Source organism: Spinacia oleracea, chromosome 2 (assembly GCF_020520425.1).
Source record: "Spinacia oleracea cultivar Varoflay chromosome 2, BTI_SOV_V1, whole genome shotgun sequence".
NCBI classification, from domain to species: Eukaryota; Viridiplantae; Streptophyta; class Magnoliopsida; order Caryophyllales; family Amaranthaceae; genus Spinacia; species Spinacia oleracea.
This window is the reverse complement of record NC_079488.1, coordinates 103,514,250-103,534,792: the sequence shown is the minus strand read 5'-3', so window position 1 is coordinate 103,534,792 and position 20,543 is coordinate 103,514,250. Positions and strand designations below refer to the sequence as shown.

At 33.6% G+C, this 20,543-nt stretch overlaps 1 protein-coding gene and 1 non-coding gene across 13 annotated transcripts; one reads left to right on the top strand and one right to left on the bottom strand.

Moving 5' to 3' along the window:
• The first annotated feature begins 2,219 nt into the window (after nt 1–2,219).
• Nucleotides 2,220–13,764, top strand: LOC110789501 (gibberellin 20-oxidase-like protein). Of its 12 annotated transcripts, XR_008928412.1 has the most exons (7): nt 2,224–2,501; nt 3,057–3,150; nt 4,608–4,685; nt 11,194–11,251; nt 11,472–11,973; nt 12,066–12,143; nt 12,638–13,717. XR_008928412.1 is itself a non-coding variant. In XM_021994181.2 (4 exons), exons 3-4 carry the CDS (start codon nt 6,677–6,679, stop codon nt 7,767–7,769), a joined length of 960 nt encoding a protein of 319 aa, XP_021849873.1. In that variant the 5' UTR covers nt 2,247–2,501; nt 3,057–3,150; nt 4,608–6,676; the 3' UTR covers nt 7,770–8,095. The 12 variants fall into 12 exon arrangements, 2 of the variants coding, with proteins under 2 accessions (XP_021849873.1, XP_021849880.1); XR_008928415.1 differs by lacking the exon at nt 11,472–11,973 and having other exon boundaries at nt 2,220–2,501; nt 12,096–12,143; nt 12,638–13,757; XR_008928410.1 differs by lacking the exon at nt 11,194–11,251 and having other exon boundaries at nt 2,225–2,501; nt 12,638–13,711.
• Nucleotides 13,765–17,872: 4,108 nt separating this feature from the next.
• Nucleotides 17,873–17,944, bottom strand: TRNAK-UUU (transfer RNA lysine (anticodon UUU)). Its single transcript has one exon. It is a non-coding gene; the product is annotated as a tRNA-Lys (tRNA).
• Between the last annotated feature and the right edge of the window lie 2,599 nt (nt 17,945–20,543).

The window sequence follows — 20,543 nt, the reverse complement described above, 5'->3', positions numbered from 1 at the left end:
GCCTAGCAAGACTCAAAAGGTGTCATCTTTTAGGTGGTCCTGGATCTGTGATGCATGTTTTATTGAAAATTCCATGTGCGTTGATATTATCGAAATTAACGGATTTATCGCCGGTCATAGATGTATAGTGTATTTTTTATTTTCTATCACTATCGTATGTCTTTTCTTGTTCTTTTTGTACTTTTATATTGGGGTTTTCCCCCTCTGGTGCACCAATTTTTTTTAAAAATAAGCTTTATTACTCCGTATCAAATAGCACGGGTTGAGAAATATTATAGTTGGTCAAGGTTCGGACCAGCAAGTGGCATGCTCGGACTCGACATGACACAAACCCGTTGTAACCTCGACGTGACATGAGGGTGCGGCGATGTAGCATGGGTCGTGCATCAATATCATTTTGAAAATTTGGCAAGACACGAACCCACCATAATTTGTAAACTCGATACGACACGAGAGGCACGACAATATGCCATGGCCCATGGGTCGTCCATGACATCATTTTAGAAATTTGGCACGACCTCTGTATGAGCAAGACAAGTTAGCCCCGCACGTCGACACACTTGGTTTTTAAGCAATAACAAAAAGTCTTGAAATTAGTAAAAGGGCCCGCTAGCACGGCACGTTCCGACTTCCGACCCGTCACGGGACATGAGATGATTGTGCATGAGCCTCATTTATCAAAGAGATGTACAATCCTTACACGACACAAATTTCCTATTTCCCGTTCAAGCACGGTGCGTAATGCACAAGAATCCTACAATGACCTACACGAGCACGGCACATGCTCACCTCTATGAAATATGATGTGGAACAAGTTTTTTTTGTGCTAAATGTTATTACAACTCCAAAATATATAGTATTGTGATGCACTTAAAAAAAATGGTCGATTACGAGAAGTGATGCATTTATATATAAAATAAAAATAAAAATAGAGGTACTTAAAACTAGCTAATTGTAGTCAATTATACATCAACGTAATAATATATTAATATGTTTTAATACAACATATATGTCGAATTGGAGAAAAAATTGAGTAGTTTTGCAGTTTTTTTTGAAGGAGAATTAATTCATTAAACAGTCATACGACATCTATAAGAGAAATATAAATATAACAAATATATGACAAATTGAATCAAATAAAGGTTTCGTTCATCAAAACTACAGTCGTTGAATGAATCTTGCACTGTAGAACGTCTCCCGTATATAACGCTGGAACATACAACCTTTTCAGAGAGTGGGTCTAACGATTTGTTGTAGCCGCGAGGATGATTTCCACTTAATTCATCTGAATGTACTCGAAAAATTGATATTTGTTGCGATCCCACATAAAACTTTACCAACGAACCAATTCTACATAATTCCACTAAACGACAAACCAAACATACTAATACTAACTTCGCCATAGGGAGACTAACGAACAAGGACGAACTCCGCCCATATGGTGAAAATTTATTGAATTTAGGAGACAATAACTGAAATTAAATGAAGGGAAGGGGTCGAAAATAGTCTAATTTCCGAAGAAATTAGACTATTTCCGACCTACGACGGTCAAGAAAATAAACCCTAAAAAATGAGAGAGGGAGAGAAGATGGGAGAGCGGCGAACGGCTGGGTTTGGAGTTTATTCAATTGAGAATTATGAGTAGTTTTGCGGTTAGAATATGCAATCTCATCGGGTTTCACAAAAATTACTCTAATTAATTAATTAATTAAAATCATGCCCAAGTGTTCATAAAAATGCATAATATGAACATAGTATCCTTTTAAAATGTTTATCTTTTTTTAAGGAAAATTTCAATTTCTACATAAATCTATTTGATGATCTAAGGGACCACATTGGTTCTCTGTTTCATTGTAGGGTTGCATCTCATGATCTAGATTTTGTAAATTTACGATGCAGAGTTTTGTGTTGGGATTATTATTAAATATGAGTATAGTGTAAGTTTTGATTTCCAACTCTAATATTTACGATTTACTCCGTATAAGTTATGTAACTTTAAATGAAAAGTTTAATATCATAACTCATTTAAATTATAGTACTTTTAAATTAGTTCATGCTTAATATTTGAATTTATGAAATCCTGTAATTATATGGATATTATATTGGTTGATGGATTAAAAAAAACATACACGTCATTTAATCATATATAATTTCGCTTTTTAAATACTATGCGGAGTATAGATTAATGCGGAGTAAATTTTTTTCCACCCCGCAAATAACGTAGCCAATGCTGCCGATCTGAACGACTGAACCCCAAAGGCCCAAACCAACTCTTTAAAAAAATAACAAAATAAGATCTTAAACCGAAATCCGACCAGGGGCAAATCCGACACTATTCAAGGAAACGAGACACCAAAATGTACTTATTTACCGTACGGGCGGAGTAACACTGGACAATTATCCATCTTCATCGCCTTACTGCTGCACTTCTGTAGTGAAACTGAAGAGAAATCAATTTTGCTGGAATTTTAATAAAATGGCGAAAATTCAAGTTTTCGAAGGTAATCGTGATTGCACGTGTTCATTGACAATTGCCCCCTTTTGCCTGTTTTTTTTTTTTTTTTTGTTATTGAAACTTTCAATTAAATAGAAACTGAAATCGTTTGAACTTTCTTGTTGATTTTGAAATTCTGTTATTTTGTGTATTTTTTTTATGTGATTGTAAATATATTATGCTAAAATTTCTGTGTATTTTTACCCCCACTGTCGTTGTATTAAATGGGTACACATAAATCAGTTGTTTTAATCTAATTGGCTAGACAATTTTAGCATAATTGGTGGGTTTTGGGTGATGTTAGACCGAGAAAGTTTAGAGTTAATTTCAGTGATTGGGAAAACTTTTCAATTAAATAGCAATTTCGTAAATATTTTGTTTGAAAATTATAGGTAGTATAATCTTATCACTGTATATTTGTAGTTCTTGAATGTGTATTAATTGAAGTTTATTGTATACTACTTGCCGTTGGCTGTATATTTTAGGGTTGTTGATGTATACAAAAATGCAATATTGTTTATTTGCAAGTGATGGACTAGATATTTTTATTGTGTATAAATAGATGTTTATTGTAATGGCTGATTGTGGACTGGCGCACTAAGGCGCACAAGGGTCATGGAGCCTAGACGCAAGGCTCTGGCGCGCACCTTTTATAGGTAGTATAATCTTATCACTGTATATTTGTAGTTCCCTGAATGTGTATTAATTGAAGTTTATTGTATACTACTTGCCGTTAGGCCGTATATTTTATGGTTGTTGATGTATACAAAAATGCAATATTGTTTATTTGCAAGTGATTGACTAGATATTTTTATTGTGAATAAATAGATGTTTATTGTAATGGCTGATTGTTGACTGGCGCACTAAGGCGCACAAGGGTCATGGAGCCTAGGTGCAAGGCGCAAAGCTCAGACGCGCACCTTTTGGATACGAGGCGCACATAATTTCCTAATAAACTTTAAAATTCGTATAGGACAAAATTAACACAATTTATACTTAAAACAACATAATACTATTAGAGTGCCATATTTTCTTGTCGGTTCATAAGCATCGTGTGATCCCGGCGATGGAGTGCCGGAATTAGAACCTTCCATGGTAATTACAAGCTGGAAATATGAAAACTAACTCATATTATGCTACTACCACTGCCCAAAAAGCTTAGGTTGTAGAGATATGGAGGTTGATAGGTCATATGGGGTGTTTATATCATTAAAAAAGAAAAAATAGAGTAAATTAAAGATCCACGTCAGCGTGCTGCGCCTGAAGGCGCACAAGGCGATGCCCCTTGCGCCTTACCTAAGGCGCGCGCCTGGTTGACATTGCGCCGAAGGCTGAGCCTAGGTGAGCCTTGCGCCTACCTTTTTTAAACTAAGATTGTATAGTTGTTGAAGTAATACAAAATACAATGTTGACTGTACACGTGGCCCATATTTAAGGCCATGTGATTGTATTTGAGGCCCACATTTACGGCATTTTAGTTATAAAACTATCAATTATTTTCGAAAATGCCATTTAACCAGGAAAAATTTCCCAATCACTAAGATTAACTCGGAAGACCTCTGTTAGACATAACATGAGTCAATTTTGATCATGTTTTGCCTAGTCAGCTCGCGAAAAGTATCCAAGTGTGAGACTTGGCCATTTATTCAAAGGTTCACATGTTTGTGTCATAAGTTGAAATGTTCAGTTTAATACCCAAGTTGGAGAGTGATTACTTAACATGAGTGCTTAAGATGAAGTGAAGAGTACGTCCATGTGACATAACTTCGTCAGGGCTTGGTTATAGAATGTGTTTTATTGAAGTATATGATCAAGTAAGTCTCAAAAGGGCACCTATGATACCTTGTCAGAGGACCAACTCAACCAAAAGCTTAAGCGGATGGTTGAAGCCCCAAGATTAGTTTTATACACTATCATGTTTTGTTTTGGATATAAGCATGAAATGCAATGGAATGAATGATGGATTGCTAGGAAGCATAGGATTAACTGTTGATAACATTTCCTTAACTAAATGCTAACTAGGATGTGTATTTGAGAATTCAGTTTCAAGACCTTGTTCAGTAACCGTTGTTGAATGCAATTGACACAATTGCGATTCATCTGTGCCTTTCAGGTTGCTGCAGTGAATTACTCATACAATGGGACACGGCTGCCAGGACGTTTGCTTGATTATGATGAAAATCATGATATGGTAAGCACTGTCGCTGATCTGAAGTCTATGAGTTCGTTTATGATTAGACAATTTCATGTTGTATATGCTCCTGTAAATCTGAAATGTTGATTGATCCTTGAGGTGGCATCTTATTATCTGAATGATAAGGATAGATTTGTCGATTAAGCAATTCCTTTCGCGTGTATAGTGTAGAATGTTTAAGAGTAACGTTGGTGAATTCATTTATACATGAATACATGATTTTTTAAGTAAGTGATTGTTGATGTTAGGACATAGATATGGCTCCTATACGTTTTTCTCCTAGCCACTTGGAGTTTTGAGAAGTGACTGGAATGTGCCCTGTTGGATGAGGATTAATACTGCCTGTTTTCAAGATTTTTTGTACCCCTTTTCGGACTAACCTAGGACATTTCCTTCCTACTGTTGGCCTAACTTGACAAGTAACCAGAATTCCAATCGATTAGATTATGAGTTGCCGCAGTTTATGTGTAGCTGCGGTAATCAGATTTGTTCAGTCTTATTATTTTAGTAATCTGCTATCTCGTATCAATATCGAGTGAAATGCTCATATAATTTATGTTGATATAGAGAAAGTTGTAATGGACAGAGTGGGTTGAAGATGTGAAACAGAAGATTAATTGAGGTGGAGCAAAAAGAAAAATAATTGATAAGGTCTTTGTTCCTTTTCAAATGTATCCAAAATCTAGGACTAATCTAGGCAAGTATTATAGAATATTAAAAACAGAGATTTTGTTTATGCCGATCTGATACAAGTGAGAACGATGTTCTGCTCATTCGGACTCGAGGAAGCTGAGTTAGATTTTTCTAACAGTTTCATATCTTTTTTAAAGGCTTGACTGAGTTCTTTTGTGCCGGCATAAATGTTCATTTAAAAGAAAAGATAATGACATAATTATCTTTGTTTAATCTCAGCGACAACTGGACAAGGGTTGTGTATGGGGGCAAGTTTGAAGATTAGATACGACTATCTCAAAGAGATTTGCTTCATTCTTAAGTTTTATTTTAAGTACCCAATTCTCATGTCATACTTGGAGTATTTGAAGACTGAATCTAGATACTCATTATAATTCTCTTTTTAAGTTGATTTTGAGATATAACATATGTGTATAAAGCAGTCAAAGCCATCCCATTTCTGGCCACCTCATATCCCTTTGAAATCATCTCTCTGCCACTCAGTATCACCTCATATCCCGTGAATATTCATCCATGTCTTAACTTAAAACTACGCCTTAGTTTAATCACCTTGTACTGAATGAACCTTTAGCATATTGTATGAATGAGGATCTCCTAGGTTTACTTCATATTGCAATCTGTTTCTCTCAAGCCAGGATGAGGTCATAATGTCGGATAGGCTTTGGAAAATCTGATGCGATAGGATGAATTTTGTTTTTTCACAAGTGGAGTTTTTACTTTTCAGAAAGATGAATGTTACTTATGAACTTATAAATTAGAAGATATTCTTGGCAGAATACTTCTCTACAGGATCACCTATTGATAGAATATTGTCTTCTGCTCTTTACCGTGAGCATTATTTCATTTCTTAACATAATTACATTTATCCTTCATATTACGACAAAGCTGACATAAGATGTTCTGTTGCTTCACTAGCAAGTTGCACAAAAAAATTTCATTTACTTAAACGTATTATATGGGAACTTTTTTTATGTAGTCAAAGCTCTAATAACATCCAAGTGCCTAGATCAAACTATCAAAGTAAGTGAGAAGACTTTTTATTCAAGTTGCTGCATAAAATGATATAAATGACCTAGTCCTAATAGTCATTTTCTAACTCATGATATGGAGCTGCATAGAATACTAACTATCAAGAACTCATAAGTGGTAGGAAATGATCACTGCTATTTAGCCGAAAAAGATTATATATAAGGATATAGACATCCTCTCTGCCTTGTTATCTAACCTCCAACTGTATCTTAGAGGACAGAATTAGCTGGCAGCCATACCTTTTTGTCTTTTCCTAGACTAGAAGAATGTCTCATTCCCATAGTTCTCTGAAGCTTTCAATCTTGGACCTCTCCAAAACACCAAATCCATCTTCTTTGTCCTCTCTTTTGGAAGCCTGTAAAGAATGGGGCTTCTTTCAGATCATAAATCATGGAATATCAGAAGAACTTTACAGCAAGTTATCCTTGTTTTCAAGACAAATTTGCAGCCTTCCTTCTGAGACAAAACTCAAGCTTGGTCCTTCGTCGTCTGTTAAGAGTTATACTCCTCAGTTTATAGCTTCTCCTTTTTATGAGGGTCTCCGAGTTTTAGGTCCAGATTTCTTTTCCTCTGCTGAATGCTCTGGGAAAGTTCTTTTTGGCCCAAAGTGTAACGAATTCAGGTAACCACTGTATACAGCATTACAGCCCCATTATTTCCTTTCTTTTTCTATTTATTTACTGGGATGGGGTGGTATTGTGGATTTTACTTTTCATCCTTATTTAGTTAGAGTGTTATCACATTTTGTTTGACAGTGAGGTGGTGCGAGAGTATGGGGTCAAAATGACCGATTTATCCAGGAGGATTCTAGAGGCTATATTGATGAGCTTGGGAGATGGTTTCGAGAAAAAGTTCTACGGAACTGAATTCGGGAAATGTTTTGGCTATCTAAGGATTATAAATTACAGCCCTCCAGGACCATCTCAGGAAGAAGTAGAAGGGCTTGGGAAGCACACAGACATGTGCTGTATGACAGTTCTGTATCCTGATGATGTAAGCAGTCTTCAAGTAAGATCAAAGGAGGGGAAGTGGATGGATATAGAAACTCGCAAGGGTAGTCTTGTGGTAAACTTAGGCGATATGTTGGAAGCTTGGAGCAATGGAAGTCTAAGGTCATCTGAGCATAGAGTCATGTTAAGGAAACCAAGAAGTCGTTTGTCCTTGGCTTTCTTTTGGACTTTTGAAGATGAGAAGCTGATCTTTGCACCCGAGGAAGTGGTGGGAGAAGGGAACAAAAGGGCTTTCAAACCATTCATTTGCTCAGATTATATCCATTTCAGAGAGTTTGATGATAAAGAGATGTATGAGAAAGTGGGGAATACTGTTAGAGATTTCGCAGGGACAGGAGTTGACATGTAAATAATCATGAATAAACCTGAAACCATTCTTTATAGTAAGATCGGAAAGAAAATACTTCGTATTGCCTTTAATGTACTACTGTTGATTTTATCATAGTGTTATCCTAACTGCGGTTCATGATTGGTTGCATATAATTATCCAACTGTTTTTTTCTGTTATACAAGAGAAAGACAGACCACGACAAGGTAAGGTTTAGTTAATAGGCGACTTGGAGGGCTTTGACTTTGTTGCTTGTTGTTGTGGGAACGATGTATACTTATGCGTTGTACTTCCTTTCACAATGAAATATACTTGTATACAAGTAATGGTTTGGTTTCCGTGCCCAATATTTTTGTGCAAATGCTAGTTGTTAATTATGGTCTTAGTGTCTTACATATATGCTTACATCAACATGTAAGGACATGAATAATAATAATAATCAAAATTTGAGCAAGTTGTTTCATTTTACCTGATGAATTATGTAAGTGTCTATTTGCTCCCCTAGAGGATGATAGTTTCAAATTTCAATTGATTACTGACCTGGGAATAGAATCTATAAGATGCTCATTTTTTTTTTCCTTATTAAAACATTACTGTTCCATGTGCCAAAGAAATCCTTGTCTTCTATGTATGAATTCACTTACTTGGACTGCGGCTGAGAGGTACTTCCCAGGCTGGATTTGTCACATTTAAAACTTGATAAGGCGGCGGTAGTTTAACAAGTGTCTTAAGAGTTTGGTTCCATAAATATAACACTTCGTAATAATCTTAAGGTCCAATGTAGAGTGAAAATTACTTGTTGCATTACAATTTTAGGGGATGGATTTGAATGCTTCGTTAATATAAATCAAAATACCTCTAACCAAATGTGGTCTGTTAAGGAAGGACGGGGTAGCTAAGTATCAGATGAAAATTTTAGAAAATGTACGCGAAAAAGGCCGGAAAAGAAGTGACTTAGTTGGAATGCTCTTCTGCAGGAGTATGTTTAAAAAAGTCTTATGACAGCCATATATTCTAAACTAAGTTACTAAGTATGTTTGACCATGAGGCCTTTTCTAGGCTAACAGTCACTGTAGCCGTGAGTCTGTTACCCTAAATTTGAGGAGCACAGTTTCAGACATAGTTTGTCTTGTATGAACTCTTTGTAGCAGAGTTTATATTGTTTAAGTAAAGTGTACTGAACTTGTTACCACAACAAAACATGTGATTATAAACAATTTAAAAATCACTTAGCCTCACAACTATATTTTTTCAGTTGGCTTGTAAGGATAGCTTAAGGTTTCCTAAGGTTGTTTAAGGGCTTCTTATAATAAGCATGTCCATGCCTTTGAATAGTTATAACTGCTTCTGGGATTGATTGACACGTAATGATGTAGTCGACTATTTTGTTTATTGTTGTTATTATTAGTTAAATTAATTAGTTAAATTAATGCATGATTGAAGCAAAGCTAAGCCATAAAGTTCAAGAAAATAGTATAGTTGGAGCTAACATTAGTCAAAGAAGCAATAGATCCCTTTTAAATTACTTAGATATACAGGATACAGCTGGGTAATTACTTATCTTAATAAATTTGAATATATCTCCTGTTACTTATTTCTCTTTCTTGAAGACCATATAAGATTGTTGCTTGAGTGAACTTAAGGCTAATTATAATTTCTTTATCTTTGCTTGGTTGACTATGCTGGATTGTAGTCATATACATGTAACAGTTTTGTCCTTTCTCGTCTTGGGTTGAAAATCAATCAGAATCACACAAGTCTACCGTCTACGGTCTCCAATTAGCCCGGTAATTTAACATTGTTTTTGGCTAAGATGTTTGATAATTAAGGAAATGTCTGTTTGCTTGAGCACTTTTATAAAACAAAAGTTGATTGACAACTTGGTATACATTTTACTCCATCTGTTAAAAAATGAGTCATATGTACTACTTTTTTGGATTTCTGATAGAAAATTGCCACTTTCATTACATCACATATTAGTTGATTATGGTACGATTGGTTCCAAAATGCTCGTACTTAAATCGAGTGATGTTGATTGGACATCTATTATTAAGAATAATTTGGTTAATTTATGTTAAATCCTGGAGTTTCAAAAGTATGGATCAATATGGCTGTCATTTTCGGAGTAAGTAGCTCACACTAGTAAACTACAGATAAAAATAAATAAAACTTCAGAATAATAAAAAGTAGTTTGTTTACTAAGTCACTCATCATCAAATTTACTCTAGTGGGCTCTTCTTCAACTAGCTTATAATTTGATATGTATTTTATTTCTTTCTTTATAAACAAATGTAGACATTTTCTGCTATTGTTGGAATATATACTGAGTTTCGTGTGTATTGATGGTAGGTCATAGGCTCGTACGTAGCTAATAGGTATACAGCTCAGTTGAGTTGTCGTAGGAGAGTCAACGTAGTTGAGTTCATGAATCCATTCTTTGGTTATTGGGAGACATACATTGACTGCAACATTGGGTACATGATGATTTAAGCAGATCATACGAGTATCATGATGCTTAACGGATCATATTGATAAAAGACTTTTTACAGATGGAAACCTTCAGAAGTTCAGAGAATGTGGGAACTTATAAAACATTCAGTATCTTTCATAAATTTTTTGTCCTATTAAGATTCCATTTTCATTTCACTTATTTGGGTTAGAGCAATATTTGACTTAGTGAGTTTAACCCTGAAATTCTTGCACGAAGTCTGACTGATTACTTGCTGCTTCATTAAGCTCCTTTAAACTACTAAACCTGAGTTTCAACCATTTGACCTTAAAAGAAGCTGCTTGTCTCCCTCTGCTTCAATAACTTCACTCCTTGTGCATGTGCTGCCTTTCCTTTTCCTTTTTTTCTAGTTCGACTATCGGACCAAGCAACTTATTACTAGTACCTACATATCTGGAGCACAAAGTAACTAGCTACTTCGGTGAATGTAGTTGAGATTAAGATAGGTTTGGACTCTTGATATCTTCTATGCTAGGACAAATGCTTCATCTATCTGAAATATCATCGAAAATGGGATCAGTTTTCTGGCAGCTAAACATAATTGCAATTTGAGAAGAATCAATGGCTTTTTTGTTTGTTTGTCCCCCTTTCAATTTTTTTGCCTAAAAACCAACCCTTCTTTTTCTTTTCTTTTTTTCTCTTTTCATGTCTACGGTCTTTCATTCAGCGGCCCATTCATTACATTCTGTTTGGAGACTTAGGATTGAGGAGTTACCACCTATTTCCAACTATTCCATTTTTTAACATGACAAAATTGTGAAATCGTCCTTTCTTAACAATTGTTTACTCTTCGATATAATTAAACATTTGTGTCATTTTATGTGTTATACTGTTATCTAACAGAAAAATGGGAATTGGATGGTAGAATGCTAACAAATTACAACTAACAGATAAGTGAATTCCCTTGTTACTGCTTGTGTTTCTTTTGCAATACAGTGAAATAAAGATTCAAAGAGTGGTGAAGTACCTCAGTGATTGAAGGACTCTTTGGCTTGTAAGTCATATAGAATTGATTCTCTCTGTTTTCCTGCGATTAAGAGAGCAGTACATTAGCTGTGGTTTTCGTCAGAAAGTCAGAAGCAAAATCCTGCATATATATAATATATATCATAGGCTTGTGGACTCAAAGTATAATATTTCGTTTCATCGTGTTTTACACTACTTGACAGTTTTTATTAAAGGTACTCTCAATCTGTTTATGGTTGTACATCCAGCATACTCCTTTGCTGGTGGCAGGAGTTGTTTAAACTATCAGCGGGAAAATGTATTACATAAACTTCATCTGTTCAACAGAATGATGAAGGCCCGAGAAAGGTGTTGTTTTCGTTGACATTAGCAACTTTTGATCTTTATCAGAATCTGCTTTTTGTGAAGCTGATGAAGCTTTGGGGGTGAAACAGACTTTATAAGTTGTAGTAAGGTAGTTTGGATGTGTTGAATGAGATTTTATGTCCTCAGATACCTTGCATAAAAGTGAAGGATTCATTTCAGAAAATAGCATTATGGTGGTCAAGTACAATTATTCCTAACTCTATCACACATTCACACCCCTGATGTGTGGAGAACAAATTATAGTCTGCAAGAAAACAGGAGAAGCAAGCAATTTAGTAATTTAAGTTATATACTCGTGTTTCTTGAGGAGAATGTAAGCTGAAGCAAATGGTGATTCATATGGAACGCTAGAGAAGTTGGAAGAACCAAGTTGGAAAAATAGAAGTATGTGGTTGAAATCAAAATGTGTAGCATATTGGATTTAATTATCACCAATAATATCTCATGATAACTTCCGTATTTGCTTGTTTCGACAGTTTGTAATGAAAATCGATTTCTGTCCACAGTTCTCAGTGAAAAGCTGGACAGCGACAACTTAGCAACATGATCATGAGGTATGAAACTTTCTGCTCTCTTCTGATAAATTCAAAATATGCCTGATAATGACTGTTAAACCACTCAACTACTAAAAGAATTGAAAATGATATTTTAATTTTCCTGTTAAGGTTGCAGAGCAGTATGTTTTTCTCTGACAAAAAATTGAGTGTTCTGATAATGTGCAAAGAGTTTACGAGTTCAAAGTTATAAATGGTGCATGTAGTGTGGTGGGCGCCAATTATATTTGAGGTTTGAGGACATTAGATGGACCTTTATAATTACAGATTGGGTACTTTAGATTGGACTGAAAAGTCTGGATAACATAAACCACAGGAATTTAGATTACAGCAGTACTTATGACTTGTGTCTTTACTATAATAAATTTACTATTTATAGGGAAAGTTATTATGGGCACTGTCTCAAGTTTGATTCATCTGTTGCAGTTAAATTACCCTGGACTCCTGGAGTAACAACAGGTTAACTCAGTTATTTAATTTACCTTCTTGTCTAGTTTACAGCAAAGGCTCAGGACTTATGGCTTGTGGCCTGCACAAGCACCTATGCATATCAACGGATCATACGATGCACGTTGCTTCATACTTGCTCGATCAGATTCTCTTTCTACAAGGGACTCATAAAGCTTTCTCAACTGCTCATTTCTCTCTAAAGTCTAAACCTAGTTTATGGTTGTCGACGTTATCCTTGGTGTGTTCTGATCTTTTCGTCTTATGGTGTGTATGATACTATGATATTGATAGTAGCCTGCATCCCATTCCACTACCCTGCAAAGATAAACAATGTTATCAGGAAGGTGTATATGGTGAAATGTATTCACTCCCTCCGTCCAAGTAGCTAGTACTGTCCCTCCTCCCTGCATAATTACATAGAACCGAGGGAGTATTAAGTATTTGATTCTTTTTTTGAGGGAGATATTAGGCAACTAGTTTTATTAAAGTAAATCAAGCTCCGCCAAAGTTATAAACTTTGGGGGAAATTGTCTAACCATACCCGTCCTCCGAACATGACAACAATTAAAAGACATAAAATCAACTTGCTTACTAACTATATGGGTGGCTATAGCTAGGACTGTCAAATCTGGTCATCGGATCGGTTATAAATAGTTTGGGTTACGTCGGAATCAGTTACTATTTGGTCAATGTTTCTATTCGGGTCGATTCAGATCGATTATGATAACTTTTGTTCGGATGAAGTTGAGTCATAAATCGTTTCGGTTTGAACTCGATTTCAGTTCGGAAAACCTCGGTTCGGGTCAATCTCGGGTTTGGTTGGAAATGGTTCGGGTTTAAAACAGTTCTCTGTCGGTTTTATTTGGTTCAGAAAACCTCAATTCGGGTCAATCTCGGGTTTGGTTGGAAATGGTTCGGGTTTAAAACAGTTTTGTGTCGGTTTTATTTGGTTCGGATTGAGTTTGGTTCAGGTGTATGTCGGATTCGGATACAAATTTAATCTGCTTACTGCAGGCACAGGTCATGTCTGGATTGACTAAGTCTCGGAGTCGGGTCAAGTATGGAACGGTGAGTCTCGGGTTCGGGTCAGGTTCGGACCAGACATACCTCGAATTTGATTCAATTAAGGATTGAATTTTTCATTCAAGTTTAGATCGGGTTAAGCTTGTACTCTTGTGTTTAATTAATCAAGTGACTCTCGAGTTCGCCATAAAATTCAGATCACTTTATTATTCTAAAAATTCATGCCCAATGAAGATATTTTAGACTTCTATTACTTTTTCACCAAATAATTTAATATAAAGAACATAGAATAAATTTTATAATCGAATTGGATTTACATAATTAATAGTTTAATTCAGTGAACTAGGGTCTGTGTGATAAAGAGTAAAATTGAATAGGAGTTGGGTTAAATTAGGTATGCTTTATCTTGGATGGCTTTCATTTTTCGGGTTAAATCATGTCTGTTTTATCTCAGGTGGCTTTTATTTATCAAGTTAACTCGATTCGAGTTATTTTCGAATATCGGGTTAAATCGGGTTGGATTGACCAGAGATAGACAGCTTTTTTTTTTTGTAATGGTTGGAGTATTAAGGAAACGACTGGCAGTCTGGCATCAATCTAGCAATAGACGTTCTAAAAATAAAGTGCAATTCATTCTCCACAAATCATGGGTAAGTTAGCCTCTTAGAGCATCTCTAATGGTAGGCTAATTTGATAATTAGCTTGTTATGCCACATAAGATTTCAAGCTATTACATTGTCTAGCTAATTTGTACTCCAATGGCTAGCAACTAGCTTGTTATTTAAATTAGTCTCACTTGTCCCACTTGTCAATTAATAATTTGGCAATTTTTGAGAGCTAGTTGTCAAGCAAATTAGCTTGTTTAAGCTAATTTGCTTGGCCAAGCTAATTTATTACTCTCACTCCAATGGTTTAGCTATTAGCTTAAAATTTTTATAAATTTCAAGCTAGTCCTTAGCTACAACCATTGGAGACGCTCTTAGAAATCGAAATTCTTGTCCAAAGCGGGGAGACTATGTCTTATTTCCTCTACCCTTAATACCATCGGCAACTTTTGTGAAAGACCGCCTTATTGGAAATACCACATTTAATGATTAACTAATTGGTTTCACTACTCAACTAATTTGCCCATTGCTTAACTAACTAGTTCTAGTGCTTAACTAATAAGTTGCATTGCTTTATTATTTGGTTTCAGTATTTAACTAATTAATTTCAGTGGTTAACTAATTAGTTCCAGTGATTATATGACATCAATGTAATTTTTTGTGTAAGACCGCCTTATACAAAAGTTTGTATAATACCATTCACAGTTTTTATATGCAATGGGGTTACTCCCGGAAGCAACTTTAAATAAATTAAACTCTGATATTGCAAAATTCCTTTAAATAGGGAAGATAGAAAGGGACTGCATATAGTGGGATGGGATAAGATATCTAAAACCAAAGACTCAGGGAGTTTGGGGTTTCGTTGTGCCAGTAGTTTAAATAGAGTTCATTTATTAAAACAGTGATGGAAACTGTTAAATTAAGAAAAAAAATACAGCAAATCCAACTTAAGAATCAAGATATCATTATACACAAATTCTTACTTATAATGGGTGTACAATAAATATTGTATACCAGAGTAAAAGTTGACTAAAAATGCTTAAAAGTTACATTTATATATGTAAAAGTTATCTATTTTTTAATGATAAATTTTTTCATTTGAATAAAAATTATTTCTTCAAAATCACTAATAATGTATAAATTAATCATTTAACCCTTTAAAATGTTTATCTATCAACTTTTTAATTTTATAATATAAAAGTTACAGAAAAATAGGTTAAAGTTACAAAAAACTGCATAAAAGTTATCTTGGTGTACAATAAATTTATTGTACACCTTGTGCGCGCAAGACCTTTTGTAAATCATTATATCCTCTTTTAAACCGTTGTTTGATGCACAAGGGAGTCTTTAGTCCTATTATTATAGTTTTGAAATTGAATTAAATTTGATTCAATTAATTACTGTAGGCGTGGAACTAACAATTACTATTGTGACACCACATAAATTTTCATGCGAAATTAAGTATATACTCCGTATCTATTCTATAAACTTTTGAGATCATTGTAGTAAATGAATTTTTGGCGTCCCTCTATAAAATAGGCTATAAAATTGGCGCCATCAATTAAAGAAAGTTTATTGCAAATTTGCAATCTATGCTACTTTCCACCTAATTGGAAAAAAGGTCAAAACAATATTATTTACTAACAACAATTATTCGGTAAATTATGCAAATAATACATGTAGTATTCACTTTACAACATTAGGAGTAAATATTGTAAATATTAAGTACTAAAATGCATCAAAATATACACTAAAATATTCGACTTTCAAGATTAGTAGCAAACAATACTAGAGATGTGTGTGGTGGGTGGGGTGGGGCCGTGGGGGGTGTTACGTTTTACTCGGTAAAGATTAATGTTCAATAAAAAGTACAAAAGGCAGTAAATCATGCCCCGTTTAAATTGTAATAAGGTTGATTAGTGGTGTTGGTAAAATAATACGAAGTATGTGTACTTCTAAAGTTCTATATTGGACGAAAACGAAGATCAAGATACGCGAGATTAAAGGCCAAAACTAATATCTATTTTTTTAAAGGGAAAATCAATATTTGATTTGGTTTTATAGGTCATTGTTTTTTCCTTGCACAACACATTTTAGGCTGCTTAGGCATTGAAAAAAAAATATGCTTCAACAGGTTTCAATCTACTATAACTAAATATTCTTCTTATTTTAATTAGCTTATTTTGAGTTTCAAACTAAAAAGAAATTTGTTTACGTTTTATGTAGCCTAATAGACGTAATCGACTATTGGAAAAAAAGTCTCAAGCTTCATAATTTTAAAAAAATAAAAAATAATAAAAAATAAATATAGTTGGTGCTGCCTACACCAATTGAATATTTTAATCCAGGACATTCTTAGAATCTTAGTGTTAGTTATGTGTTGCAAATCTATTAGGCAAATAAGTGTATGTGGTTAGGCAATATATTGCGAGCAAAATAAAAAAGTGAAACATAATATTTTATACATTTAATTTTTTAACATTAGTACTACAATTTAGGTTTTTCGTCATCCATCAAAAAAAAAATATAGATTTTTCTTCATGTAAGGGCATGAGTATTACGTTGTTTCACTATTTAGATGGTTGGTTCAATTCATGATGTGATCGATGCTTTCTAATTTTCTTTAGATGATTTTTTTGAATAGTTTTCTTGTCTATTGTTTGTGATAATTAGTTATAATAACACATTTTAAATTTTAAGTATACTAGTGGTCGAGGCGCGCGTTGCGCGTGGTATGCTATGTAACGCTCTATTTATATTTGTACTAATGATAAAGTTCGTATATATGTAGAGTGACAAGTTGTACCGACTTTGATTTAATTCTTATTCACAATAGCATAGCTTAGAAATAACTAATTCGGTATCAACTTTGTTCTACTGCTCTATATATATTTGTATTAATGATATGTAGAGTGACAAGTTGTACCGACTTTGATTTAATTCTTACTTCACAATATATGTTATGTCGTTTGTTTGCTATGTTATTAATTTTTTTTACCTCTCGAAGTCGACGACAGTTTCATGGATATGTCGAACAGCTTCTTATTGATATGTCTAGTCCTGTTTGGGAGGTTCGGTATTGGAAGCAATTTAATAATAATATCAATAATAATAAGAATTAAATTTAAAAGTAAAATGAAATTTAGTGGGTATCATTATATAAAAGTATATACGAAGTATGAAATTTAGTGGTGAGTTATTGTTCATAAGAAACAGTAAACTATCTCCCACTTTTTAAGGGTTAAATATATACTCTAATTCACATCGCATGCATATATAATGACTAGGTAGAAAAGCACTCTAATAGAGAAAACTTTAATTATAAACATAAAATTAAAAGCTAATAAAACAAGAAAATAAGTCTTAGAGCAACTCCAACGGTGAGCTATAATGTGTTGTGGCTAAGTTTGCCACATCAAATTTTTAGCTGCAATTGATTTACGCTAGAAATTTTCACATTGGCGGGCTACAATACCTTATAACTCCCTACAATATTTAATTTAAACAATTTATGTATTTGAGCTACCCAAAATAGCTACTAGGTTTTAACAGATACTTATGTCATTATTATACCAATTGTGGACTAATATGCTCACATGTTTTATTTTATTTTTGTGAGCAGGTTATAAAATTGAAAAAGAAGTACAAAAACGCCGTCTGTGGGGATCGAACCCACGACCACGTGGTTAAAAGCCACGCGCTCTACCACTGAGCTAAGAAGGCTTATTGTTAAATATGTTATACTCACAAAATGTATCTGTCTCTTACTCCGTTTATTTTTATAATTGCACGATTGGAGGGCGTAACGATTATCAACATACAATTTTAACCACTAACATATCTCATAATATTGTAAACCTAATATATATATATATATATATATATATATATATATATATATATATATATATATATATATATATCGTCGATTTTGTGTATATATAGGAAAATTTAATTCTAATAATCCGATTTTTAGTGCTAATAATATTATGGATACTTTTAGGGTTCTTCTTCAGATGAGTGTTGTCCTTATGTTAGGTGGTCAGATGCATGTTGTTAAGGTTTAATTCCTCTCTCCCTTTTCCTTTACTGTTGAATTGGATACAGATTTATTGTTTGCCATTTTTACTTGCTTTGACTGTTAATGTTTTTAATTCCGAAACCATTATAAAGGATAAAGATTAGTAATTGTTATCGCTGTAGGAACATAACAAAGAATTACAACATGAAATGGCAAATTAATGATTTGGGGAAGGAAGAGAAAGAGGGACAAAGCTCCCTGTTTGTGTTAATGGCGTTATTTTTTTTGTTTACAGATGAAGAATAAAGAGAGAGAATGGGGGAGAAGCCTTCTTTAATGGAATCCTGGAAAAGATAAACGAGACCTGCTTAAAATCCAACTATCGCTGCCACATATAATAAGTGACCTGCTTTTGCAGGTCACACTTTAATAAGGTTTATTAGAAGATAATATGTACCAAAGGTTGGATCAGCTAGGAATACCTCATAAGTGGGACTGTTAATGGATTAACGGGCAAAAGTCGGATTATTAGAATTAATTTTTCCATATATATATACACTTAAAAAAGTGGGAGATCAATTACTTCTTTATTAACAGTAACTGCATATACCAATTAATCATTTTACTTCTTTTTAACTAATAATATCCTAATTTCTTTTTTAACTAATTTATCAACTACCTTTATTAAGGGCAATAATTTTATTGAGACCTTAATCTAAACACTTCACTGCATATTTCTTAGGCACTCCGATACTCCCTCAACTCATATTCCTTAATCTAATAATCTTACTCCTAAGTACGAAGTATATTTAGAGCTGAGTACATGCACCAAATGTCTTTTTTTTTTGTACTAACTTTGTCGGTTTTGTTTATTTACGATTTAGTACAACCGATCAATAAGAAAAGAACCTATTCAGAGTACACCTAACTATACATATAGTTAGGAACAAGATAAAAGTTCTCATATTCGTTTGCATGTCATTTTTATTCAAATGAAATGTAGAACACGTACTGTGTATAGTATCGAGTTTCGAGTATCTAACTTGTCAACTCTTTTTTTTTAAAGGAAAAATACATTGAAATTAGGATAACCTTCTGTCAATATTGAATCCTAATTTATCTAAGGTAATAAAATGTAGAACATATACTACGTATTAGGGTGTTCAATTCTTGGATATAGGATCTGAACTGGTCTAAAATTTCCTGATTGGAAAAATGTGATCCGGATCCAATCTGAGAGTTTGGGTTATCCGAAATTTTCGGATCGGATACCCGAAAATGCAAAATCAATCCGAATACAATTTTTTAAAATGTAAGTGGATTGATAACATGGACATATTGATTGAGAAGAAGCGTCACGTGGTGTGTACACGTTTGTAGAAACACCTTTTATATATACAGATTAGTATAGATTACTACAATCACACCAAAACACACCTATAATTCCCAATTTGAGGGCAATTACCCTATTTCATTTGATAATATTAGTTTTTATATTGGCTTAGTTTGCTAACGTTATGTTTGGGACTACTTTTTGTTTGTTGGTGTTTATTTAAAGTATCTTTATTTTCGGAACCTAGCTTATTTATGAATTAAATATTATTAAAAAATTATATAATTAAGTAATAATTAAGATAAACAAAAATACTCTAGTTTTAATATTTATGAACCCAATTCATTTTCTTTCTCCCCAACAACCATAGTAAATAAATACTATAAATTTCATTATTTATGAACCTATTCATTTTAATTTTATTTGTTTTCGATCTCCCGAACGACCATAATAAATGTACAAACGATAAATTATAAAAAAAAAAAATAATTCTACGTAGAAGTATTTGTGTATGGCAGCCATCGAGGCATGGAATACTTGATTAACCTTGCATGGACTTCTTAAGTATGTGACGCAAAAATTTAACCATTAATTTATGTAAGTTATGTTTAAATAAAAACTAGATTTTAGCCCGTGCGATGCACGGATTTTGTTAAATCGTTAAGTTAAAATAAAACTCCTATTATAACTGCTATATTTTATATAATAGATTAAATTAGTATTTAGGTTGGAATGAGAGGTTGAGTTCTACGAAAACTCTACGCCGTCGGTGAGGAATTTTACTTAAAAGGTAAAATATTAAATTATAATATATTTTAAATTGGAAACATATTTTCTAATATAAGACTGATTTATTATTTAAATATTTGGTAACTTATAATAATTAGGAAAATTTGTAATTATTAATCCAACCTTTGCCCGATTTTCTTTAATTAAGCCTGCCTATGCAATATTTCTAAATAATCCAA